This window comes from Balaenoptera physalus (assembly GCF_965194825.1).
Source record: "Balaenoptera physalus genome assembly, chromosome: 12".
NCBI classification, from domain to species: Eukaryota; Metazoa; Chordata; class Mammalia; order Artiodactyla; family Balaenopteridae; genus Balaenoptera; species Balaenoptera physalus.
Window position 1 is genome coordinate 29,372,191 of NC_138897.1, and position 27,243 is coordinate 29,399,433.

The 27,243-nt window shown below is 42.5% G+C and overlaps 1 protein-coding gene across 5 annotated transcripts in view; it reads right to left on the reverse strand.

Moving 5' to 3' along the window:
- SETBP1 (SET binding protein 1) overlaps window positions 1-27,243 on the reverse strand; it is a 407,558-nt gene that overhangs the window by 100,297 nt on the left and 280,018 nt on the right. For all 5 annotated transcript variants that reach the window (XM_082415831.1, XM_082415829.1, XM_082415830.1 and 2 more), the window contains exon 4: window positions 12,579-16,038. In XM_082415831.1, the coding sequence (XP_082271957.1) occupies window positions 12,579-16,038 (3,460 nt within the window). The remainder of the gene's footprint in view (window positions 1-12,578; window positions 16,039-27,243) is intronic.

A 27,243-nucleotide genomic window follows, 5' to 3' on the forward strand; every position in this document is an offset into this window, starting at 1 on the left:
TTTAATAAAATAAAATTTTATTTGTACTGTCCATGAAGACTGAAGAAATCTGGAAGATTTTCTCTTCTCCTTTGCCTAATAACCTATGCAAATACCCATCTCAGAGCATACATTAATGTAGGCTTCCTGGTTGAGGAGGAATGGAAGAAAAAACAAACAGGGGAGCCGCTTTTTGAAACGGGAACGATTGGCTTTCCAACTTCACCTTAGATATATCCATAGGTAAATGAGGAAGGAAAATAAGCAAGTACAGGTAGTTCTTTGTGTCACAAACCTATAATCAATAGCTGGCTCCCTCTCTTTAAGTGATCTCAGTATGAGTGACAGCAACACTGACCAATGAGAGTAGCTACAACTTGACGTGTGTGTGTGTGTGTGTGTGTGTGTGTGTGTGTGTGTGTGTGTGTGAAGTGGAGGTGGTATTTGTAACAGACACTGGCTGGTTGCATTTTCCACTTCAGGATAGAGTCGTGGATCTCAAGCTTTGGAAAATTTATTGCATTCCCCTTGTCAGATTCTGATTTGAGAGAAACACTGAACACCCGGCAACTCTTGGGAAAAAGTTCTGGCAACCATCTTCAGCTGTGACTAATCTGTCCCCTGCCCGGTTGCTGTCCTGGAACTTGAACTCTTATGGAGATCTTAAATAGGACAGTCTGGAAATCTGGATGGTTTTCATGCCCAATTGTTGCTGCATTTATTTTAAAAATATACTCCCCCATTTGGGCAATGACACAGAATGCAGAATGAAAGGTTATGGTACTATGGTGGTCAGTTCTGGGAAGGGACTTGAGAGAAAACTGAAACGACCAGGCAGCTGAAGTGGCGATGAGAAGAGAGGAGAAAGAGGGATGATGGGGGAGGGGAGCGTGGGCTGGCTTTTCTGGGCTGCTGGGGAGGCAGGTTGCAAGGTGAGCAGTTACCAACACCAGCTGGGGACTCGTGTTATTTACCTTATCATAATGGCTATTTAGTGAGATTGTAGGTGACTTCATTTTTTCTTATACATGTTTTTCTAAATTTTCCAAATTTTATTCACTAACAGGTTTTGTCTTAGATGATAAAATAAACAATAAGCGTTTTTCCAAATACTCATTTGCTCTATGCAATGGGTGGAGAATCCATTTTTATTGCTGCTGTTGGGGTCTCAAAGAGAAGAATAATATCTAGTGCTAAAGGGGTTCATTACTAAACTAGGAGAAATTTGGACAGACTTTTAGGACTATGTCACTCCTACTGAAAGATGACAAGATGTCCCTTACATATTTGTAGTTGTAATACTGCCCAGTACTATGTCTTATACATTTCAGATACTTTTAAAATTGTATGGTTAGAATAAATAAAGTAAAACTATAACCAACAGCACAAAGAAGTATATCCTGTAAGAGAAACCTCTTTGGCCCACTGGTCTTTCATGGACTATAAGACATGATAAACTGCTTCAGAACCATAGTTTTTTTACCCAATCCCAATTCCTGGTGGATGGTCAAAAGGGGACGAAGTCTCCTAATGCTTTACCAAACTTTTTAGATGTAGCTCTAAACCCATGGTTTCCTTAGTGATTTGCTCTGGTCTGTTTTTATTTTTATCCTATGTCACTCCCAAGATGCAAATTTTGTATGTTTACTACTAGGTGTGTAAAATCCCTCAAACTTTTCTTTAAAAAATAACAAAGTTTTAAATATTAGGTTTAGTGTTTTGTGACTTAGTGAATAAGACCATTCTTGCTCTCCCTTTGCATCTCCTTCGTGATTTTTCAGAATGGACACCCTCCACCAGGGTCTCTGTTCACCAGATGAGGTGAAGGCTCTGCACACAGAATTGGCCTCACACCCTGGGCTTGGCCAGCCCTGGCTCCAAAGAGCTCCCTTTATATAAAAAACTAACTGTAGTGGAGATCAAATTGCTTATTAGCTAGTCCCTTATTCTGGGCTCCAATATTTAACCCACTGGCAAGGGTTCTTGAGGGATAACTCAGAAGCTGAGATATACTACTGACCTTGTCAAAGACTTCGGAAATACAGTGGGAAAAAAAGGAGGTGATGGGAAAAGTCAGAAAACCTGGAACCTAGCACTTTCTCTGCACAAAAGTCGTTTAGTGACATTGGACAAAGACTTGAACCCTCTGGGTTTTTTTTTTTTTTTTTTTTTTTTAAGATTTTTTGGTTATTTAAATGTTCTTCTTTTATTTTTTTATTTTTTTATTAATTAATTAATTTATTTATGGCTGTGTTGGGTCTTCGTTTCTGTGCGAGGGCTTTCTCTAGTTGTGGCAAGCGGGGGCCACTCTTCATTGCGGTGCGCAGGCCTCTCACTATCGTGGCCTCTCTTGCTGCGGAGCACAGGGTCCAGACGTGCAGGTTCAGTAATTGTGGCTCACGGGCCCACTTGCTCCGTGGCATGTGGGATCTTCCCAGACCAGGGCTCGAACCTGTGTCCCCTGCATTGGCAGGCAGATTCTCAACCACTGCGCCACCAGGGAAGCCCCCCCTCTGGGTTTTGATTTCCTTGCCTGTCAAGTGGGAGAAGAACACCTATCTGCAAATCTCAGTGGAGTCTGAAGATCAAATAAAAGTCAGGAAATGTGCTTTGAAAAGCAGAATGCCCAGTTCAGAGGTAAGGGGTAACTGGGATGTAGCCTCAGGGGAAGCTTTTTATCTCTCTGTGTCTTCAGATCCTCCATCAACATGCGAGCCGACCTGACACACTCATGCCCACCTTCTCAAGCTCCCCAAGCCCTTCAGAGAAGAATGGGAAACTCCAAGCAGAGGCAGCTCCTGGGCCTTGCTTGCTCTACTCTGTTGATCCTCCCTCTTAATGCCTCCTTTTTATCGAACTTGTTCTAAATCCTTATGTAATAGGGCAAACACTCATATCAACTTGCTTTTATAGTATGCAATTTACTACTCTGAAATTTATTTTATGGGTCCTTTTTCCTGTAGAATGGGTGTTTATTTCTAGTCATTAATGGTTAGTCTCTCATTATTCTCTCTAATTGCTTTCCATATGTGTATATATCTACCTCTTGTCTCCTGATAGCTTTACAAGGTCTTTGAGGGAGGCATGTTTCCTGGTACTTCATCATTTCACCCAGCACTTAGCACCAGGCTCACCATCCTTCATGCCCAGCACCCTTTAAAACCAGTGTGTCCTCCATCCCTCCGGGATGCAGTTCCACATTCTCTGCATGGCAACTATACCCTCTTAAAAGTCCATCCCCACTCAACTGCTAACTTCAGTCTAGCTAGGTGCCTTCCCGTACCCCCCCCACATACACCCACCTCCAGGTCTTCGCTCATCTGGTGCCTCACTCAATCACTATGCCTCCACTCTCGAAGGTTCAAGTCCAGGATTCGTTTTTCACTGAACACTGTCATCCTTTCTGATCCTGGATCAGTACGGCTCCCATTGTCGGCCGCTGAGTTCGCACAGATTAAACTTGGTCTGCATTTATTCTCTGGTTGTTTTATGTATGCTAACTTAAGTCTCTTTGCAGTATAGTATACGGAAATTAAGGTAAGGGGCCCTTCTTTGCTTTTCGTTTGTTCTGGTCTCTCTATTTGTTATATCTTGGCACTATGTTACATGTTAAGTAACTAAAGAGCTCCCAATCATTTTGAAGAATGTAAGCTCTTTATGAACCAGCATATATATTTTATTCCACAAAGTAGTAAAGACCTCTGAAAGATCAACATTTAAGCTTTAGTCTATAATACTTTGCACACAGTAAACATTCAATAAAAGATCCATTTACCAGAACTTGTGATAACCTGAGCTGTTCCTCCACACACTCACAGCAGCGCAGCTAATACCCATGGTACCACAAAGAGGAGTTTTCAGAAGTTTTCAAACAGCCATTACCATGACCAAAAATTAAGCACCTGTGCATCTGTGGGATGGGAAAGGTGGAGCCTGCCTGGAATCCCTGACTTCTTTTTAAATCCTCACCTTTTCTATATGTGGCCTTTGCAGGGAGGCAGAATGGCATAGGATAAAGGGGTCTGGCATTGTTTTTATGCTCCATGAATTGGGGGACCTTAGACTGAGGCCTGTTAAGAATGAGTGTGTCACTTCCCATCAAGGGCTGACTACAGAACAAAGCCTTCTAAGAAGCTGGAGCACTGCTAGAACCACGACCAAGTTTTGCTTGCTGCACCTGCAGCCCCCGTTTTCTCATCACCCACTTATTCATTACCTCTTTGCCATCTGAATTTGGCACATAGCCCACCACCCCTTAACCATATGAGGCACTAAATACATAACTGTTAACTTGTCTGTTGTCTCCAGAGCCACCAGTATGTTCATACATATTCTCATCTAACCTCATCTTCTATGAACTCTGCAGCTTGGGCCCTAGTGGCTACCCCGTTCTTCTGAAATCCATTCTTCCTTGAGTCCTAGGTTCTTCTCCAACACTTCTGTCATTTCTTCTCTGTATCTGCCTGACCCCCTCTTATTCTGCCTCTCTCTTTAAGGTGAGCCACAGGGGTCCCCCCATCTACCCTCTTTCCTTCATTCTCCACAATTGTCCCCTTTGGTAAACCTCTAGCTCTAGCTCTGTACAGTGCTGCCAACTGCCACCTCAACAACTCATCTCCTCACACACCAACCAGATTCTCTCTTGGATTTCTATAATTCTGTTCATGTGCCACCACTCTTCCAGTTGCCTGAGGCCAACCTATTGGAACTATCTTTGACTTTAGCTAAAGAGGGAAAGAGATGAGTCAGGAATTTATTATTTTTTTGCTTGGGCATCTGAGTAGGTAATGATGCTTTTATGATGCTTATAATCTAGGGGGTGGTCTGGGGGAGGAAGGGCAGGGTAGTGGGTACAATTCAAATAAGAAAGGGATAATTACAATATCATATGAAAAATTCAAAGATGGGATAAGTTTGCCCAACCCAGGCTAGAGGGAGGGAGTGGTCAGGGGAAAAAGACAAATTATAATTTGGTCATTTCATGAGTTTCGCCTGAATAATGGAATGGCTGCCCACTGTCTACTTAATTAAGCACAAGCCCCAGAGTGTGGGGAAAAACCTTTAAACTCCAGCACAACATTCTTTTCCAAACTTATCTACCATGATTCCCCAACTACAGAGCCTAACCTCAATAAAAGTAGACAAAACACCATTTCCCAAATGTTTCTTGGGTATGTCCACCTAAATACCTTTGTTTACATAGCTTCCTTCCTACTCTGTGCTTGTCTCCACTTCCTCTCAACACCATCTCACCATCTCCATTCTCCAAAAGACTCTTCCATCCTTTAAGACCCATCTTGAATGGTAACTACCAAACAGAAGCATTTCCTGGTCCCACCTCTCCACCCCCACTGAAAACGTGGCGGTGGCTCACCCTCACTTGGACAGCCCAGCATGTCCTTCTCTATTGACAGCCCAGTCTCTTCTCTATGACTTTCTGATTGCCGTTACAGTCTGCCTTATGAGTTGCATCTGTTTTCCTCCCCTAAATTATACAGGAGAGCCTTCTGGATTGTAACCTCTTTGACAGCAAAAGCATTGAGTTACTTAATGCTTTTTTACTATTGTTAATTAATAGTAATTCATTCTTGAATTACTCCCCCAGGACTTCACCAAGCCATGCATATACTAGACACTAAATAAATAATTTTTAAAAATTTTCTCTTGTCTTTGTCAGTTCCCCTTGAATTCAGTGTGAAGTGCTATACTGGCACAAGCATAGTTCACAATCCTAACAAGTATTCAGTCCTGTTGCTTGTTTGTTTATACAGTGACGAGATGGTTTTCTGGAGGGTCCTTTCAAAGGCACCATCCTTATCTCTGCCCAGTGACAGGCTAGCCTTTGGAAGCCATGCTTTACTGATTTCTCTGGCCAAGAAAGGCTCCATGTTGTATCAAAGCCAAGTCTGTCAAAATTGTGACTTCTCTGCACCCACACCTGAATCTTCATAATTCTCCAAAACCACAGAAATATATATGAAAACTTCCAACAGGACGGGGGAATGTTTGCCAACTGTGGGAAGATAAATGACCTGGAGACTTCATGCTCCAAAGACAGATTGCTGGATTTCTGGTTCAACGTCGCAAAAGAGATGCTGTTTATTTGTTTGTTTGTTTTTTTCATTGCCAGAAAGTTATGGGTCACAACATTTAATTTGATTAATTCCAAAAGGAAACCTTAGGAGAAACTGTGGGAGGCTCGATAAAATAAGTATGTGCAATTGTTAAGACAGGAAAGGAAAAGAAAATGACTTCCATCAGAGCCCACAAAGATCACTTCCAGTCCCAAACATGGGTCCCCAGAGATAGCCTGGAAGCCAAATTATTGTCAGAGAGATGCTTACCTTTTACAACAGCTCACAGCAAAAGAAAACATATAGCTTAACATCTCTCCCACAATTCACCTTTCTGTTTTGTTTTTTTTTTTCTTTTATTCTCTCTCTCTCTTCCTTTCCCTTTCCCCCTGCCTTATGTTACTCTTCCCCGTCTGAGCTCTTCTACCAATTAGATATATATCATTGGATGAGTCACTTGAACTTCCTAAGCCCCAGTATGCTCAAACACCTAAGCAAAATGAGGTGTTTATATTACATTATTAAGATTCTTTTACTTCTGAGCATGAATATAAATGAAACTTTGCTCTATCTGCTCCTATACAATTGGTCATATTAGTGCTCTAACTTATTTGTTTCTAAGGTAATGAACTGTGGTTTCAGCCTGCACAAAGAACAAGCTAATTTGTTGGTGGATCCTATGAGGTTCCATCTTTTGGAAAGGTGAGATCAAATGGCTAAGTGAAGTCACTTGAGCCAAAGATAAATTGGGTGTCACACAGATTAAGACACGGACCAGAGGAATCTGTTTTGAAACTTCACTGAACAGCTAATTAATTGGCCAACTTGGCCATAACTTCAGCGTTTTCTCTTTAACTGCACAATCTAGGGGTGTGTGTGTGTGTGTGTGTGTGTGTGTGTGTGTGTGTGTGTGTGTGTATTCAAATTCCATTGTATAAATTTGAGAATCCTAGACTATCATGTCTGGTCAGAACATTTATTATCCTCGTATCACTTGGGAAAACTGAGAGTCAAAAATATAAAGAGGTCTTTCAGCTGGTTAGCATAGGAGACAAGACTGGGGCAGGTACTCATAACCCTGCTAAACCACACAGCAACCATTAGCTAATTAATCTTTCACTTCCTCCTACAGGATGACCCAGAATTCAACTTGGATTAAGGTTAAACAGACCACACTTCATCAGCTTTCCATTTCCTACTCTTCCTTCTTTCCTGGTTTTAACTTTTTCCTCCCATGAGTCCTCTTCTTCCTTCTATTCCAGTTTTAGAAAACTTTCCTCACATATGTTTCTTTTGTATGGTTTTCATGACATTTTGTCCATGTGGTTAATTCCCTCATCTGAATGACTGCTTTGAGGAGAATTTTGTATTATTTTTGGCTTGGGCATCCATTTCCTGCCTGTGAGTGACAACAGAGACTGTCTCCCAAAATGCCCACAGTGCCGTTAAGAGGAGCTGTCATAGGGTAAGATAGAGCCACAAGGAGAGGTGGAGTCAGCCAGGCTCAAGGGAATCCAGCTACATACATGGCAGGACTCTGATATCTGAGAGGTGAGCTAAGAATGAATTCTCAGCATCCATTAATCATGAGGAAAGTACTTGACATCGGGGACTCAGGATGGCAACCTTGACTAAGAATGGCATTGGACTAAGAGGTAACAGGTATAAACTTACACTTCTCACTGCTTCTCCAACATCTGATGGGAGCCTGGACAGCAGTGGTCAACATGCCTGAAGTTCCTGGCATAATTTTAGGTCAAAGTATGCAAAGATTGTTTCCAAGAGGTTGGAACAGGAAGAACATCATTCACACTAGAGACCTCTTCCACCGCCTCATGAGAACTTGGCTCTGGGAGCATATAGCATCATTCTGACTATGTATTGTCACCCTTGGACAGGTTTGCTCTCTCGGAATCTGCTGCATGTCAGGGTGCATGAGATGGTGGTGCCTGGTGGGAGAGCAGCACAAATGAGGGCCAATAAGGCTTCTCCCAACTCTGAGAGTCTGTGGATTACACCTTCCCACTCTTTATCCATTATTTGGCCCCAAGCAAGCATTTTTGTAAGTGAAGATTTACCAGATGGTGTGCATTTAGAAAATAGGTCAAAAGAGTCACTGCCTTTTGAAACCAAAGAAGCAGTAGGACAGAAGGAGTAAAATACAGGAAAAAGGCAAGGAGTCTGTGTAATTTCTTAGATCTAGGTATGTTGTAAGGGGGCTAACAAGACAATGCATCCATCTGCTGGGGCAGGGGGATGGAGGATGGAGGATGAATGACTTTCCAAGCAGGAAAGAGGAAATGGAGTGTGCAACTGCTGCTATTGCTAAATGGGGTCTCTAATTCCTCTCTCCATAATAGTAATGACTTCCATTTATATGGTGCCTTTCATCAGTTCTGATCTGAGGGAGAGCTCAAAGTCCTCTTTTCACTCCACTCCTAAATCTGGTCCTCAACAGGGTAAAGAATGATATCTGTATTTATGCCATATCTATTTTGGAGAAGAGTAGCTCATGTGAAATTGGACATTAAGATGCTATGGAAATGAACCCAGAAGGGAGAAGGAAGAGGTAGAGGAAGAGAAGGTGTGGAAGGGAAGATGCTTATTTCTAATCATGACCTTCAGTACCATCCAGCTGAACAGACACCTCGACTCGGATACTCTGAAAGATCTTAATGCCTCCAGTAACCTCAGCTTCATCCCATCTGTCTCCCAGCTTTTAATGGGACTTGGCACTCTTTGGAGTGTATAATATTAAGGTGAATGCATTGGGTTCCAAGTGCTACTAAGGACATTTTTTTCCTGATGCTTTAGGGGTTCAGGAATAGAGGGGACATTTAGGATATAGGCAAGGAGAGGCCAAGGTTTGGAAGGAAAGGGAATGATAAGGAATCTGGTCTGTTCCAATAAGATATTCAACAAGATGTGTAGGCATAACTCATATAGACACAGAAGCCACTAACAATTAAGATTCATGAAAATGTTCAGAAAAAAAAAAAGAAAAACCTCATACAACACAAAAATAAGCACAAAGCAGTGGCACAAATAACTCAGGGAACTGGATTTCAGTAAGGACAGCAGTGGAAACCCTGTCAATGTATATATCAATATTTCCAGGCTGGCTGATATTTAGAAAAGTTTAGGCCATAAGAAATCCTCCTTCATTGGTTGGGAACTGAATAAAGGGATATCTTTTTGTCTTAATTACTCTCTTCTGCACTTATCACATAATCACTGTGCAGATGCCCTAGGGGAAAGCATGTAATCAGAGGATAGATGGGATTCTGAGAGGAAGGGTGGTGGTGGGATATAGGGACACTGGGCTGGGGACAAGGACCTGTGTTCTAGACTTGGCCTTAACTAGTTGGGTGACATGCAGCTGAGTTGCAATGCAGTGGGCAAAGCCCTGGGTTTAGAATAAAAAGTGACAGCTTTCTGAACTTGGACAGGTCACTTGATCTCTGAGCCTCAGTGTCCTGATCCATAAAATGGGAATGAAAATATTTCTCTTCTAAGATTGCAGGAAGGATGTTATAAGAAGTACATGTGAAATGGCTTTAAGAATTGAAGGGCTTCCCTGTGGCACAGTGGTTGAGAATCTGCCTGCCAATGCAGGGGACACGGGTTCGAGCCCTGGTCTGGGAACATCCCACATGCCACAAAGCAACTAGGCCCGTGAGCCACAACTACTGAGCCTGTGCGTCTGGAGCCTGTGCTCCGCAACAAGAGAGGCCGCGATAGTGAGAGGCCCGCGCACCGCGATGAAGAGTGGCCCCCGCTTGCCGCAACTAGAGAAAGCCCTCGCACAGAAACGAAGACCCAACACAGCCAAAAATAAATAAATAAATAAATTAATTAAAAAAAAAATTGAAACATGTCATACAGAAGAGGTCTGGCCCAACTCTTTGAGTTACAGATTGGCAGTAGTACCCCAGAGAGGTAGGATACCATGCCTAAGGTCATAACAGAGTTGGGTGCAGTACTCAATTCCTAGGCTGAATCCAGCTTTCTGTAGATGGCTGCAAAACAAGTAAGAAGCTGGGGAAGGGGAGGGAGAATTTTAAATGAAGTAACGACCACCTTGTGAATGCAAACACAAGGAATTTTGTATGGCTAGAGTGTGGCCGCCCTCAGAGACACAGTGACCGGATGAACCCCTAGCTGGCAAAATTCAACCAGGACCCAGCTGTAATACGGTCCAGACACGCAGACGTCCCAGTAAGACTGCTGAGAACCCTAATGGCAACAATGGCTGGTTTTAGCTTCTGAGACCTTGTTTCTCAGGTCTGTTAACTTACGATTCTTGCTTGTAGGTTCTCAGCAATAACATACCACCATTGTTTTCTAGCTAAACAATGCCAAGGAAATAGAAATAAGAATGCCCTCTGTCATGGATAGTTCTGGTTCTATGGATAAATTCCACCACACTGAAAGAGAAAGCAACAGTACTTCTCATGTGAAAGTTTAATCTTTTAGCAACTACTGTCTGGGTGGGCTTAATTTAGGCTTTGCACAAAAAACAAACACCTTCAACAAAGTCTGATGATCAGAAATGGGGAAACCCAGAAGAGCACATCCACTTGGGCAGACATGAAGTGTGGGCCATTTATCACCTTAGCAAGTGCATGAAACATGACTGCTAATTGGTCTCTTCATTAACCAAGGAGACCATCTACCACGACAGCAAATCAAAGCTGGGGGTGATTTGGAGCAATATTTAAGTAGCTTCTAACTCATAATCATATTTCTTTCTTCCTTCCTTCCTTCTCCTTCCTTCCTTCCTTCCTTCCTTCCTTCCTTCCTTCCTTCCTTCCTTCCTTCCTTCCTTCCTTCCTTCCTTTCTTTCTTGATAGATCTTTATTGGAGTACAATTGCTTCACAATACTGTGTTAGTTTCTGTTGTACACCAAAGTGAATCAGCCACATGCATACATATGTCCCCATATCCCCTCCCTCTTGACCCTCCCACCCACTCTCCCTATCCCACCCCTCTAGAAAGGAAACCATAAGCCAGACAAAAAGACAACCCTCAGAATGGGAGAAAATATTTGCAAATTAAACAACAGACAAAAGATTAATCTCCAAAATATACAAACAGCTCATGGAGCTCAATATCAAAAAAAATGAACAATCCAGGTAAAAAATTGGTGGAGGATCTAAATAGACATTTCACCAAGGAAGACACACAGATGGCCAAGAGGAACATGAAAAGATGCTCAACATCACTAATTATGAGAGAAATGCAGATCAAAACTACAATGAGGTATCACCTCAAGCCGGTCAGAATGGCCATTATCAAAACATTTCTTTTCGAAATCTGCTGGCCTAGAAAATGTCTCTAAATCCTCATGAATAGACTGACTTCACCTTCACTAATTATGGACTCCGCATGAAGGGAGAAGGCAAACAAGGGATACACATCATAAACAGAGGTGAAATAGCGCACCCAAAGCTTATCAGGGGTGATCAGTCCTTTAAACCAGGCTTTGGCCAGAGGGTTTGTACTGTTTGGGGGTAGGGAGAGCACGAGGAATCCTTTTAGCTTCTGCAGCTCCTAAGAAAGGAGCTTCTACCTTTTTCTTAGTAAATAACTACTTTGTTCTACAGGAGTCTTTTATCATCTGTGTGATGTGTGGACATGGACAAAGGGATATTTATGCAGAAGTATGAGGCTTCCATGGCAAGGAAAGTCTATGTGGGTGGGCAGGTTAGCAAGGAAATTCTCCCAGCAACTGACAAGGAATGAGCTCTTCCTAGTAGCCACCAGCACTTCAGTTTAGAGATTAGTGGGCAAATCCCATCCCCAGTGGATGTGCGAAGAGACACAGCGGTAGGTTCCAGCAGAGGCAGGAGGCTCACAGTGCCTTTCAGTCAGGTTCTCCCCACCCCCACCTTTATGCAGGGAAATGACAGGTCAGGGCTTCACTTTAGGGGTCTACTAAGAGCTGCTTATCAAATGCCAAAAAGAGGACAACGTGGCTTTGGGCTGTGGCTTCCTTATCAGGTAGACTTCAAGATTCACTGGTCATCAGCTTCCAATGGCTCTCCTGTAGATGTTTCAACCTAGGATGTGTGACATCTAGAGCTAGCATGTCAGGTAAATTAGATATTCATTCCCATCCAACTTTGACATTCTTGGGATCTTGTTGGTATTACTAGAGAGTTTTAGAGGTTTTATCCAACTAGCAAATTTACCATCAGATCAGATGAAGACTTAGGCATAGCGTCTTTAATTAAAACCATAAAGGTAGTGGGTATGGTTGCAGTCTTGGCAGCTATTGGGGATGCCTCTGGGCCCACAGTTCTCAGGCAATGGCTCCAAGAAAGGAAAGACAGAAAATAACTGATTAAACAATGCATAAAATGTGCAGCAGACCCAAATTTGCAAGGAAACCTGTTTTCATTTGGTTTCTACCTCTCTGCAAAATAGTGAATGCAACGTGCCAAAGACGGCGGACTGCTGAAGGGCAGGGCCCAGCAACCAAGTAACAAGACAGTCCAAGTTTGAAGAAAACTCGGCCTTACCTGGAGATAAGGAGGAGTCATAGGAACTTCTCTCCTTGCGGTTCATCTTGAAGGCTTGGATGTCCTTTTCCCTGTACGTCCCAAAGCCTTCATAGCTCCTCCTTTTACTCCCACTCACATCACTGTCCCACTTGTCGTTCGGAGGGTTCATCTCACTGAACACATCCAGGCTCTCTGGTCTTGCACTGCTGCCGTCCCCGCCATTGCCAGAGTACCGTTTTGTGCACGAGTCCACAGGCTCGCTGCTCAAGTCACCTTTGTCCTTGGCCTGCGTCCAATGCTGGGCATCAGAAAGTGACAGCGTAGACAGGGTGTCCACCTCAAAGTTGTTCTTGGACGCTTTGTGGCCGGCTTCACTGTGCTGGTGCTTCTGCTTCTCCTTATGCTTGTTTTTCTCGCTCACAAGTGAGAGCTCTTTGTCTGCGCTGCTCAGCCGTTCGCTCAGGATGTGGCTGGAGAAGCCTGTGGCTTTGCCTGCAAAGAGACCACTCAGGTTGTCGTGGGTCCCCAGGAGCCGGTCTTCCTTGTGCTTATGCTTGTGTTTGTGTTTCCTCTTGTGGAGCCGACCACTGGACAGACCGGCACTGCCCACCTTGGGAGGATTCAGGGATGGCTGCCTGTCACCGAGGCCCATGCCCACGGGCCCCTGCAGGTGCACTCCATGCTTTGCTTTATGCTTAGCCGTACCAGACATCTTCACATGGGAGCTTGTGTGAAACTGAGGTGGTGGCACTGTTGGCCTCATGAATGGGGACGCTGCTCCGAGCGTGTGCGACAGGTACAGAGGAGCTGGGTACTGACTGTAATAACCAAGGTTCATCATAGGCATTGATGTGTAAGGCATTCCATAGGGTGCATAGTAACTTCCACTGGGAATAGGGTAGCTGAACCCTTGTAAAAAAGGCACCTTTGTCATGGTGTCATTGGTTTTTGCAGGCCTACCACGCTTCTTCTTTGACTTTAAGTCTGAAGTCCTACGAAGATAGAGCAACGGGTCATACTGGATATATGGCACCGGGTAATAGTGATCAAAATTAATCCGAAAAATGCTGGGATATGGATTCTCATGGTAAAAAGTATAACTCCGGTGAGAGATCCTGAACACTTGGAACTTGGTGATGAGCTCTTCCAGGTCTGCCAGAAACTGGAGATCATCACGGTTTTGCAGGCTTTTCCGTTTCCTCTTGTGCTTTGGCTTCTTGAGGCTTTCGTGGGCCAGAAAGTTGTCCACAATGAGATGCTTCTGCCGGTGGCCATGCCGGTTCTTTGTGCTGGTGTCAGATGGGATGGCCTCCGGGTTGTCCAGGGAGCAGAAATCAAAAGAGTACCTCCGTCGGGATTCGGAACTCTTCTCTGCTTGGTCAGACGTGCTGTTGTTGTCTGTCCCAATGCCACTGTCACTCGGGATCGTCTCCTCACTGTGGGACTCGCTCACAGGGGACAGTGTTATCTCCTTGAGTGACCCGATCTCGCAAAGGTGTGAAGGGGAGTTGGCCATCAGCCTGGGTGGAGACAGCTTCCAGGTCCCACTATGGATTCCCTTTTGGGTTTTGGTTGGAAGAGCACTGATGGGCTGGAGATTTGGCATAGTTTTCAACTCTGAAAAGTTGGTTTCAGTGCTGGCGGGGCTCAGGTTGCCATTGGACCCACCTAACTGTGTCGAAAGTGGGTGCATAGCTGCTGGTGAAGACGCCACAAGTGACTGAAAGTTGGAAGGCACGACGGGAACATCCGGCTGGCTAGAAACTGGCCTCGGGTGCTTGATGGCTGTTTTGGGTTCTTCGGATGGGGGTGGCAGCTCTGCCCTTGGCTTCCTGCCCCTCTTCTTGCCAATGTAGATGGTGCCCCTCTTACTGACATTTATCTGCTTGCCCAATTTGCTCTCGATTGCTGCTGCCCCAGGGCTGGTCTCTGGGGGAGCTTTGGCCTTCAGCGCAATGCTGCTGGAGCAGGACAAGATCTGGTTCAAGATATTTTTCCTTTTGAGTGTTTTCATCTTATTGATAGTTTTGATGGTCTTCTTATCCAACACCCCAAGCTTTCCAACTTTTTTGTGAAATTTCATCTCACTCATGGGTTTGTCCTCTCCTGGCACTAATTGGGCCAACTTAGCTAAACTACGTCGTCTCTTTCTTTTCTTGGTTCCGGGAAATTCCCGGCTGATGGGACTGACTGGACTGGTGGAAGTCCCCTCGTGAATCGTCTCAACCGTGAGCAAAGGCTGCTTCTTTGGTCGTCCCCGCTTCTTTTTTACCGGCGTGATCACAGTAAGACTGTCTGTGTTGGTGTAGAGAGGGCTGGATGGGGTTATGGGGTAAGCAGATGGCGGTTCCACCATCAGTTTATCGGAGGTGGCCATGACTGCCTCCCGAAGGAGACTGGTGGGTTTTGGTTTGCTGCACGTCCACCTCCGTTTTGCAGCGAATTTGGGGTGCTGGATTTCTGGCAGCTTTCTTGGAGAGTGATCTGTGCATGTTGGAGGTGTCATGACCATGGGTGGCTTCCGCTGCTTAGATACACCTCCAGGGACAACTTTCTCAGCATTTCCACCAGTTTCAAGGCCAGCTGAGGGGGACTCATTCTCCATCATTTTACCCAACTTAGGGACACGGGGATCTTTCTTATTACCCTCGGGGTTGGAAAGTATCCTATTAACTACTTCGCTGCTCATAGTGATTCCAGAAGCCAGGGCTTTCTCTGGCATGATCTTTTCCACCACTGCTTTGATGGACTGTCTCTTTTTCCTCTTATGGCTGCTTGGATCTAGGCAGGGTGCCTTGATAGGGATAGTAATCCGGACATGGCTTGAGTCATTTTCAGGATTACTGACGGAACTCACATTCTGCCTGACTGGTGATGCCTCTTGGGCATTATCTGCAGAGTAGCCTTCCCTTTTCCCTTCTGTATTGTCAAATGCTTTCTGAGCATTCTTGACCCAGTCTAGGTCTGAGTTTGGTATGGTTTGACTTATCACATCTTTTTTACTGGACTTTTTCTTGCTGCCTATAGTAGTAGGTGGTTCTGGGAGCTCCTTTGCACCTCCTCCATCTTGATCTACCAAGGGCTGGAGCCCACTGCACTCAGCAGAGGTGCTGGGTGGAGCTGGTGAGCTGTGGTTGCTTGGAGATGGAACCACACCTCCCAAGAGCAGATCTTTGCTACTGTTGGACAACTGACTCCATGTGCTCCCTGCACTGCCTTTCTTACCCTGGGCCTTTGCAAAGGAAGCCAGGGGCTCAAGAGCTGGGATCTTGCTGGTGCTTGCAGTTTCTCTGCCAGACTCTGTACTGATGAAGCAATTCTGAGTGGTAGGTCCATTGTCAGAGTTGGTGGACCAGTCCACGTGGTTCTGGCTGCTGCTTTTTTGCTGGTGCTTTGGTTTTAAGGTGTCACCGGTGAAGTCCTGTGGGAGGCCTGGGTCATAATGGAGAGCTGAGTGTTTCTGTGGCCGCTCATAAACCTAAGGGTGGGTGGAGTGGAGAAGGAGAGAGAGAGAAACAGAGATCAGCATGTTGAAACTATTTAAAATTTAATGTCAAAAGGCTTAATTATTCAAAAGTTGGAAACAGACACCTTTAATTCCAGAATGCTTTGTGAAGGTTTTTTTCAATTTCTTTAGTAAAAATACATTGTGTTGATTTTGAACATTAATAAGGATGCTATAATCGCTGTCTTTCTCCCCCTAGATAACAGGAACTTTAACCTATCTTGGTTTAATGCAATCTCAGAATAAGAACTGTTTAGAGTCAGGAGGGCCCCTAAAGGTCCCTCAGTCCAATGCTTCTATTTTCCAAATGAAGACACTAAAACTTCAGCCATGGAGAGTCCTGCCCAAGGTGGCAGAGTTCAGGAGAGCATCTGAACTTCCAGACTCCCTGCACTCATTTCCCTAACTCCAGCTGCAGCTTATTTTTGCCCCAGCTTCTTCTCAAACACACATCTTTCCCTTTCTTCTGCCTACTGCAGTTCATTTCTGTTTGGAGTTTATCCTGGAGTTCAGCATCTCTGCACTCAAACAAGCAACTCATTAAGAACCACTGCAACAAGGAGAAAAAGCACAAGTTGAGGAATTAAGGGGGGGAAGTTTGATGACTGCGTGGGGAAAAGTGGGCCAGTCAAGGGCATAGAGAAGAAATGAAAAGAAGGAAAGACACATGGAAGAGCCCTCAAATCTCTGCCGACTCTAGGAGTGGTGCGTGTTTGGGAGTGAGCCCGCTAAGACATCCTTAAGCCCACATTAGGCCCTGACTACTGTCTTGAGAAAATGTGTGGATATTCTCAAAAGGAACCTTGAAAAAAGAAAAAAAAGAAAAAAGAAAAAGAAACAAGTCTCCTGGACAAATGTGCCAGGAAAAAAAATCATTATCATTCAAGATCACTCCATTGGACTTTGTCAGCTGTGTTTTTCCCTATATTGGCTCTACATGAATGTCTTCATACTTTGCACCTTCCTTAGACTAACTCTTCAGCCAGCAAAGGCAGAACGTGTGCTAGAGACACAACATATTCAGCGTCTATAAACTCACAAAGGGAATGGACAGTGAACACACTGTTTTGAGATATTAAGCTATTTTTAATATAGATATGTTCACATTGTTCCAGATAGATTTTAAGCCAGGCTACCAGTACAAAGAAAGCAGTCTTTAAAGCTTATTATAAGTCCTGTTTTATACACAGAGGATGTATTTCCCTAAGATTTGTTAAAGAAGGGAAAATATTAGTAAATTAAGAAAGCTTTGATAATATCCCAACTAAGAAGTATATGATGATGGCTTAGTGAATTTACGAAGCTTTAACCTATAGTATGTATCTGTCTGTTTACCTGTCTGTGTATGGATGTATCATATGTGTCTATCTAGCTGGCTAGCTAGCTAGCTATATATCTATCACCTATCACTTCTCTGTCTTTTGTCATTGATGCTATAGGATTTATGCTTTATTAGAAAACATCTCTTATCGTCCCTGTTAAGAGTCAAAACGCAGATGGCAGAAAGAATTATGGGTAAAATTCAATATAGTAAAGCAACCAGGGTTTCACTCACACCAGTTCCTGGAATCCCTAGGGTTATTTTCTGCCTCCCTGATTTTGTGAAATCCTGTTTATACTTCCAATATTGAAGTGTATTTTTTAAGAATCATGAGAGAGCTTCCCCAAGCTAAGCCTGTTAAGTGCCCAGGAGAAAATTAAGAAAAAAAAGTATTTAATTTTTTCTTCATCTTGCAGTTTATAGTAGAGACACTGCCATCATCAACGTCTAGAGAACTAATCCTGACACTTGACTTTGGCCGCTAGGTATTACTGCTGTGGACATAGGCTCCATCTCATTTTTGGCAAAAATAGAGAAATCTTATTCATGGTATAAAATAGTAAATTCTACTTATCTTTTATGAGTCAGGGCTTTGTTAATTTGTCCTTTGTGCTTTGGATTTTAGTTGGCACTATGTGTATACTCACAGAATGACAGGCTAGAAGAGGGCTTGGAAACAAAATTTCCCACTTCTTTGGGTGACAAAATAATTGGTTGCTCACACTAGAACATTCTAGAGAGTTAGTGGTAGTACTTAATAAAATTTGTAGGACAAAAGTTTTAAGTTGTTTTGGACCTGGGCAAAACAGCACTCATAGCCACCCTCTCACCTCTACCCTTGTCATCAACCCCTCTCCACTTTTCCAGATCTGTATACTGAAGTACACAGAGGGGCTTCGTGGTAAAGCTGGAATCTTCACCCCTAATTCCCATCAGTTTTTCCCTATTGCTCCATCTTCTTATTCTTGGCAACTAGTAGAGTCCTTCATTAACTTTTCTTTATGTTCTAATCTCAGCTCAATCCTAGTGAGGCCCCCTACCTTATAGAAATACTCCTATTATAAGTTTTCATGAAACCATGTGTCTCATCTTTGTTGTACTTATCATAGTTTTAAATTTACATTTGATTTTTGTACTAATTGAATTAATGCCTGTCTCCCTTTCTAGCCTGTATACACCATCACAGAGATACCAAGTACAGTGCCTGGCAAATAGTAGGCACTCAATAAACATTTATTGAATAAATGAAGGAACATCCGTTTTACTATGGGTATTCCATTTTGTTATTAGTGAGATTAATGACCTGTATATTGCAACATATTGTCTGCAGACACTGTTACCTCCTTCAGCCTAATTTCTTATGCCATTCCTTCTGCATGCACCATTGTCTCTCATGAAGACATCTATCACAATCCTTGTAATGCGATGTGCCATTTATTTGTATACTTTTCTGTCTCCCTCTCCTGGACTGTAAGTACTTTGAGGTCAGAGACACTCATTTATCCTTTTATCTCCAGTATCTATTACAAAGCAAACCACCCAGAAAGTTCTCAATAAATGTTTGTTGAATGAACAAACAAAATAATATTTAAGATGCCTATTACCATGACAAAATATATGGCTGCACACAAAAGACAATAAGCCACCAATCATTCATTTCATAATGGCTCACGATGAAACTGGAGGGCTCAGATGCATTACATACATGTTCAACAAAAGATCGTTCCCAAATACTTAAGGACTAAAGGCACTTGCAAGGTAACTCTCCTTCAGCGGCAATTTTTACTGTTAGTTCTTTCTCATCTCCCATTAATTGTTTCATTTTCCAATTAACTCTGCTTCTGGGGAAGCCCATGTGACTGTCAGGAGGGTGGATTTCACTCTGGCAATTGAAAGGTGGGGCCTGCTCACTTACACTAAGGGCAGACCAGCTGAAAGTAAGCAGTTAAGCATGCCTGGTTCCCAGTGCCTCCATCTGGACACTGCCTGATCCCATTGTTTCTACCATTTCAGCTGCAATTTGCCCTGCTGGGAGAGCTTGGCAATCAAAGGGCAGGGTGGACAAAAGGGAAGCACAACAAAAGATCAGCAGTAATAGGGGGGAAATGGTGCTCTAAACCCAGCGCTCAGACGGCTGCAGTGAAGGGGCAAAGAGGACTGAGAATGAGTGCTTTTTAAGGGGTCCAGGAGAACAAGGCTTCCTTCCAGCAGTGGCTGATGGCTATATCTCGTTGCATTTCACAAAATCCCATTTCTTCATCTGTCAGCCATGACAGATTATATACACAATGATGAGACTGTCAGTTCCAATATGCCCTTCACTGAGAACTGAGCACTTACTCCATTGAGACAGAGCCGGACACGCAAAACAGGCTCCCAGCTCAATGCAGGGGCAAGCGAGCTCTCCCTCCCATCCTTCTCCAGAGGTCTGGGGATATTATTCCATATAGGGGGCTTTGACTTGGGGCTTTATTAACCCACATAGCACTTGTTTCCGTTTCCCCTTTAGATTTTTCGGGGGGATCAGACCTGAATCTTTTATGGACTTTATACTACCCTCAGCCCCCAGCAGGGCTATCTCTGAAATGGTTAGCAAATAAGGGAATAGCTGATGAGATTCTACATTGGGCCAGATTATTTTTATGGAAAACTTTTAATACTGTCAAGCTCAGCATGTCTCTTTGAAACCGTGCACCTCAGATTGGGACTTGAACCCACATGCCGGGACTCGAACCCAGCCTAAATCCAGATTGGAACTTGAACCCATGTGGCCAGGACTCGAACCCAGCCAAAACCCTGATTAGGGCTTGAACCCAAATGGCTGGGACTCGAACCTGGCCAAAACCCATGGTCTTTCAACTGAGATCACACACCTGGTTTCAGGACTTAATGAAGCTCAGATTCTTGATATCTCATCGCAGAAAGAATTCAGTGAGAGACAAAGTGACAGGTAATAAGTGGATTTATTTAGAGAGAAACACACTCCACAGACAGTGTGGGCCATCTCAGAAGGTGAGAAAGGCACCAGGGTATGGGGTTGTCAGTTATTACAGGGGTGGGTAATTTCATAGGCTAATGAGTGGGAGGAGTGTTCCAGCTATTTGGGGAAGGGGCGGGGATTTCTAGGAATTGGGCCACCCCTCACTTTTTGATCCTTATGGTTGGCCTTGGGAGTGTCATGGTGCCTGTGGGTGTGTCATTTACCTTGATGATGTGTTACAGTGAGTGTATACTGAGGCTCAAGGTCTAGTGGACAAGTCGACCTGTCTGCCATCTTGGACCCATTTGGTTCTAATCAGTTTATGTCATGTCCTCGGGCTATGTCATTCTTTCAAAGGTTGTGCCCTGCCCCTTTCCCTCCAGTTTCATCTTGGCTGCTTCCGCAGCCCCGCAAATTGATTGATTGTTTGTGGAGCTCACAGTCATTCTGAAGGTATGGCTTACTTTTTATAAGAGCAGTGCTTTCCATGCACCTTGAGCCTAGGCCAAATATTCATCAGGGAAACACCATTCTGAAAACACTAGACAGATTTCTCTCCTACAGGATGTGTTTATGGAAGGAAGTCCTTCAGTAATGTGAAGAATTATTTTGTAAAGTAGATAACTATCTCCTCCCCCACAACCAACGTATAAATTGGCTTATACAGAATTTAAATTTTGTACAAGTCAGATTTCTTTTTAAAAAGCACTTTATTTTTACATAATTTTAAAAACAAGCATTAAATCACTGCATAAAAACTTAAAAGTCTATGAAAATGAAAGAAAGGAAGTCACCCAGCCTTATCTCAGGCTTATCTAAAGCATGTTTTGTCACAATGAGAGGACGACATGACGATTTGGGTCTGAGAAAAATCATATAACTCATCAAAAATCAAGCATGACTTTGTGGATGATAAACTACTCTTTTGGGTTAGCTGTGTTTGTGCTACTTTTGACAGCAATAATTTAAATTTACTGTTTGTGGGATATTTTGCTTTACATGAACAGGAAAATGTGCCTGGGTATGAAGGAATGAGGGGAGCTTTATCTCTTATTTTGGCACCTGGTACTTCTCGAGATGTGGTCCTAGATCCCTGTACCAGAGCTACCTAAGGTACTGGTTACTAATACAGATTCCTAGGCCCCACTACAGATAGGCTCATTCACCATCTCCCAGGGTGGGACCAAGGAATGTGCATTTTAACATGCTCCCCAGATAATTCTGATATATAATTGAGTTGTAAAACCACTTATCTAATGTTTTAACACCATAATTCCTCTGGGGTGGGGCTCTCCTGTGGTTGCTGTGACATTTGCAACACTTTTTGGTGGTAAATATGCAGAGCAAACCACCACAGGCCTGTTAGGATATGTAATTTGGCACCACTGAGTATTCCTGTTTTGCTCTCTGAACTCTTTGTAATTTACATAGTAAGAAACTCTAACACAGTCCATCCTCTGTTTAGGTTTTCCAAGTACACTGCATGGTGGGCAGAGGTCAGTTATATGGGTGGATGAAAATACTGTCCTCCCAGAAAGAACTAGGCATGCAGGGGTTCATGACCTCCCACCCTGGGATTTCTATTTCCCCAACTCATCCAAGCCAATCCCCAGAGCTCTGGGGAATCTTGGCATTCCACCCCTGAGTCTTGAAGCAAGTGCTCAAGCCTGAGCAAGAGCTGAGTGTGGGAGAAAAGGAATGCAACCACACACTGTCTGATTAAAGGTTCTCAACCCTGGCTGCATGTTAGAATCATCCAGGAAGCTTCATAAAGAACACCATAGCTGGGATCTGATCCAGACCAATTAAGTCAACATTCTAGAGGTGGGACCTGAATAGTAGTACATTTTTCAAAGCTCTCAGTTATCCCAATGTGCAGACAGAGTTGAGAACCACTGGATTATATCAAAGACAGGGGTCTGGGTTAGGGACTAAAGAGGCTCTGATATTATCAGGAGATGTTCCAGCTCAGTGGTTTTCAAATGTGTTCCACAGAGTCCTAGGATTTTGTAAAGACATTTCTGAACTGTAGCCAGTGGATTGGGCAACAGACAAGCTCCATTCTTTTAACCCCCAATTGAACAGAGCAGCCTTGCAAAGGATTTCATTAAAGAGAAAGGAGGTGGACAGAGATGGTTCTGTCACTTAAGAAAAGACTGAAAATTACCATTTAGGCTCATGAATAGGAGGAATGCACATGCCAACTTCCATTGAACTTGCTCTCAAAGCATCCCTCCTCAGCCCAGTTCGTTCCTGCATTTGCTAATGGTAGGTAGAGAAGAATGTCACTAAGTACCCTATTTGAACCATGGCTTTATGATCCTCTGATTCCATAGAATTCCATGAATGTCTGTATCCTTTCAAAATTCATACGTTGAAATCCTAACTCCCAGTGTCATGGTATTAGGAAGTGGGGCCTATGGGAGCACAATGTGATTAGATCATGAGGGTGGAGACTTCATGAATGGGGTTAATGCTCTTATAATAAAAGAGACCCCAGAGAACTCACTTGTCCTTCACCATGTGAGCACACAGAGAGAAGACGGCCATCTATGAACGAGGAAGCAGGCTCTTGCCAGACACTGAATCTGCCAACGCCTCGCTCTTGGAATTCCCAGCCTCCAGAACTGTGAGAAATAAATTTCTGTTTTTACAAGCCACTCAGTCTATGGTATTCCGTTATAGCAGCCCAAACAGACTAAGACAATGGAACACAGAAAAGCCCCTAAATGGACATGAAGTTTCCAGTTACATATATACAGTCCTCATTTCCTGTCACATGAATTGCCCTGGGAAGTTACCTTAGTGTGGTTCCCATAGGAACCATTCCTGATTTGCTATTTGGGGGCTGTGAGTGATATTAAAGCACTCCTTTTATTGGGGTTGATAACAGCTTACACAAATACAGAGGCCACTATCATATGCTTCCTTGAGTACACAGTAATTCTGCGTAATTAATGATTGCTGACTTGGTTCCAACCCTAATGGTATTAATAGGTATTAGACTTAACTTTTCTATGGAAATAAACATAAAACTATGAAATACATGAAGCAACTATTTTCAGGCTTTGAGCAACAGGTAATATGGGCCGTGATTTTAGATAGAAGGAAACTTAAGAGGCTCTGCCATATCCCTAGTTTTCTGCCCAGGAGAACTTTCTAAACCTGGGCACAGGGAAGTGGAACCCCGAGAACTATAATTTCACTGGATAGAGGAAACAGAGATTATAGTTTGAGTCTTTTGAGGGGACTAAAATTTGGGGGACAGAGTACCTGAGAAGAGGGAGCTATGTAGAAAAGGAATCCTAGAAACCTTAAGAGAAATACCCTATGTCTTTGGCCAAACTTTAATCTGCACTTGAGGGCAAGATTCCATGAAGCATAGCAGATATTTGCTACTGGGGGCTATAAGCTGAACAAAGAGCCCTAAGGTCACATAATATTGGGCAGTGTTGGATTTCTGACTAGCCAGAATGGGGAGACTTTAATAAATATCCCAGACGGTCAGTTGATATCCCAGAATTGGTACTCCTTAAAAGTAGGATTACTCGAGCCCTAGAATAAAAGCTAGCAAAGTCTAAAAAGAATTCTTAATAAGATAAAGCAAATCTGCCAGTAAATTAACTACCAATCAGAACAAAAGTCAAACTCTTTAAAGGAAAACAAACAAAGAATTATTAGACAAACACTGAAGCAAGTATGACACACACCCAGGAGGGTAGATATAGATCCAAGGCCCTCAAAACAGCCATTATAAAGATGGTCAAGTAGTAAGGAAAAGATGGGAATAACTGATGAACATATGGGAAATCTCAGCATAGAGATGGCAACTATACCAAAATAACAAAATGAAATTCTAAATTGGAAAAATACAATAACTGAAATGAAAAATTCTCTTGATGGGCTTAATAGCATACAAGACACAGTAGAAGAGAAGCTTGGAGAACATGAAGAAAAGACAGCAGAAATTATCCAAATTGAGGGGTACGTAGGGTGGGGGAGGGAGATTAAAAAACAAACAAACAGCACTTCAGTGACCCAAAGAAAAGTATCAAGTGGTCTAACATACACATAATTAGAATCCCAGTAGAGAAGAGAGAATAATGCATGTGGATTCACATAGCTAAGAATCTCAACAAATCCCAAGCAGAATAAGCACACAAAAAACTACATCTAAGTACATTGTAAACAAACTGATGAAGTCCAAAGAGAAAATGTTAAAAGCAGCCAGAGAAATAAGACACATTATATACAGGGAAAAATAATGTCTGATTTTTATCAATAAAAATCAAGCCAGAAGACAATGAAATAATATCTTTAAAGTATTAAAATGAAAATAAAGTCAATTTAAATTTCTCTATCCCATGAAAACATTTTTCATATATGAAGGCAAAATAAAGATATTTTCAGATAAATAAAAAGTGAGGGAATTCACTGCTGGTAGACCTGAATTACAAGAAATGTAAAAGGAAGTTCTTTAGGCTAAAGCGAAATAACTCCAGATAGAAACTCAGATCTACATGAATGAATGAAGAGCATGGAAATGGTAAATATGTGGGCATATATACAACATCTTATTCTTGGTCTTAAAATCTTCAAAAGGCAACTGACTGCTTAAAGTGTAAATAATAACAGTGTATCATGAAGCTTACGACATTTATAGAAATAAAATGTACAATAATAAAACAAAGAGCAAGAGAAGGTATATGGAAGTATACACTTGTAAGGTGCTTATATTTGAACAGATGTAATATTAGATTAAAGTGGATGTGATACTTTAAGGGTGCATACTGTAATCACCAGAGCAACCACTAAAAATAAAACAAAGTTGTATATCTAAAATGCCAATAGAAGGAAACACATGGAACACTAAAAAGGCTTGATTTGTCCAAAGAGGGTAGAAAAGGAGAAAAAAGAATGAAGATAGATGGGAAAAACAGAAAACATATAGTAACATGGTAGACTTAAGCTCAACAATATAGGTAATTAACTCTAAATATACTAAACAACCCCTCCCCCCAACAAACGAACAACAGAAAACAAAGCCAAACCAAAAAACAGGTGGTAGATTGTCAAACTGAATAAAAAAGTAAGACATAACTATATGCTGTTTACAAGAGATACACAATAAATATTGGGCTGGCCAAAAAGTTCGTTTGGGTCTTTCGTAACATCTTATGAAAAACCCGATTTAACTTTTTGGCCAACCGTATACAAAGATAAAGATAGCTTAAAAGGATGGGAAAAGACATACCACACAAACACCAAATTTTAGAATGCTGGAGTGAATAAATATAGTGCAAAATGGGCTTCAGAACAAAGAGTATTACCAGAGGTAATCAGGGACATTTCAAAATAAGAGAGTCAATTCATCAAGAAACAATAATCCTAAATTTGTTTGCACCTCGTAACATATACTTGGATCAAATGCTTGAATCGAAAACTAAGAGAATTAAAGAAAGACATAGCCAATGACACAATTAAAGGGATTTTAACATTCTTCTTTCAATAATTGCTAGAGCAAATTGACTAAAAAAAAAATCAGAAAAAATATACAGAAGATTTGATCAATGCTCTCAACGAACTTAACTTCACACAACTGCAAAATACCTTCACCAAAATATGCTGGATCACAAAACAAGTAGGGGTGGATAGGGAGCACATGTCAATGTCCTCAAACATTGTTTGTCAGCAAGAAAATGCCAATTAAAACCACCATGAGATACCACTGAACACCAAGTAGGATAGCTAATATTAAAAATATTGACGATAACCAGCATCGATAAGGGTATGGACAACTGAAACTCTCAACTCTCATCCATTGCTGGAGGTAGTACAAAATGGTACTACTTTGGAAGCTGTTTTGGCCATGTCTTATTTATTTATTTACATCTTTATTGGAGTATAATTGCTTTACAATGGTGTGTTAGTTTCTGCTTTATAACAAAGTGAATCAGCTATACATATACATATATCCCCATATCTCCTCCCTCTTGCCTCTCCCTCCCACCCTCCCTATCCCACACCTCTAGGTGGTCACAAAGCACCGAGCTGATCTCCCTGTGATGTCTTTTAAAGCTAAATATACACTATGACCCAGCAATTCCACTCCTGTGTATTTACCCAAGAGATGAGAACAAGTATCCACAAACAGACTTTTACAGAAACTTTATAGCAGCTTATTCAGAGTAGAAAGCACCTGTAAACAGCGTAGGTGTCAATCAACAGAAGAACACACAAACTCATCAATACAAAGTATGGATATATTCCACAATACGGATAAGTCACACACATGAAATTATGCTGAGTGAATAAAGCCAGACTCCAAAAACGTGCATACTGTATGATTTCATTGCATAAAGTTCTAGAACAGGTAAAACTAAACTATTATGATAGTAATCAGAACAGTGGTTGCTTAAAGGTTGGGTGGGAGTGGGAAAGGGCAGGAGGAAAGTTGCTGGGGGTAATACACGTATTTTGTATCAAGATAAGAGTGTGAGTTACAGAGTATACATTTGTCAAAAACTCTTTGAACTGTATACTTAACATGTATACATTTCAGAATATGTAAATTTTACCTCAATTATGTAAAAGGAGAAAATACATCAAACAAAGATTACTAAGAGCTCTCTATATCACATGCACACTCACACACATACACACACGCACACACCCCAAAGCCACTCAGCAGAACTTAGTGACACTTTCTTTCCAATGAACACCTAGGCAGCCAACAACTCAGTGTTCCCCCTTCCCCAGGCCTCACTCTCCTCTTTGCTCAGGGACAGCTGAGGGAGTTGATCCCAGAACAATGGAGCCTGAATCAAGGAGACAGGTGCCTGTGGCTTCTTGCAGGCCCCATTCTCTCCTTTCCTCA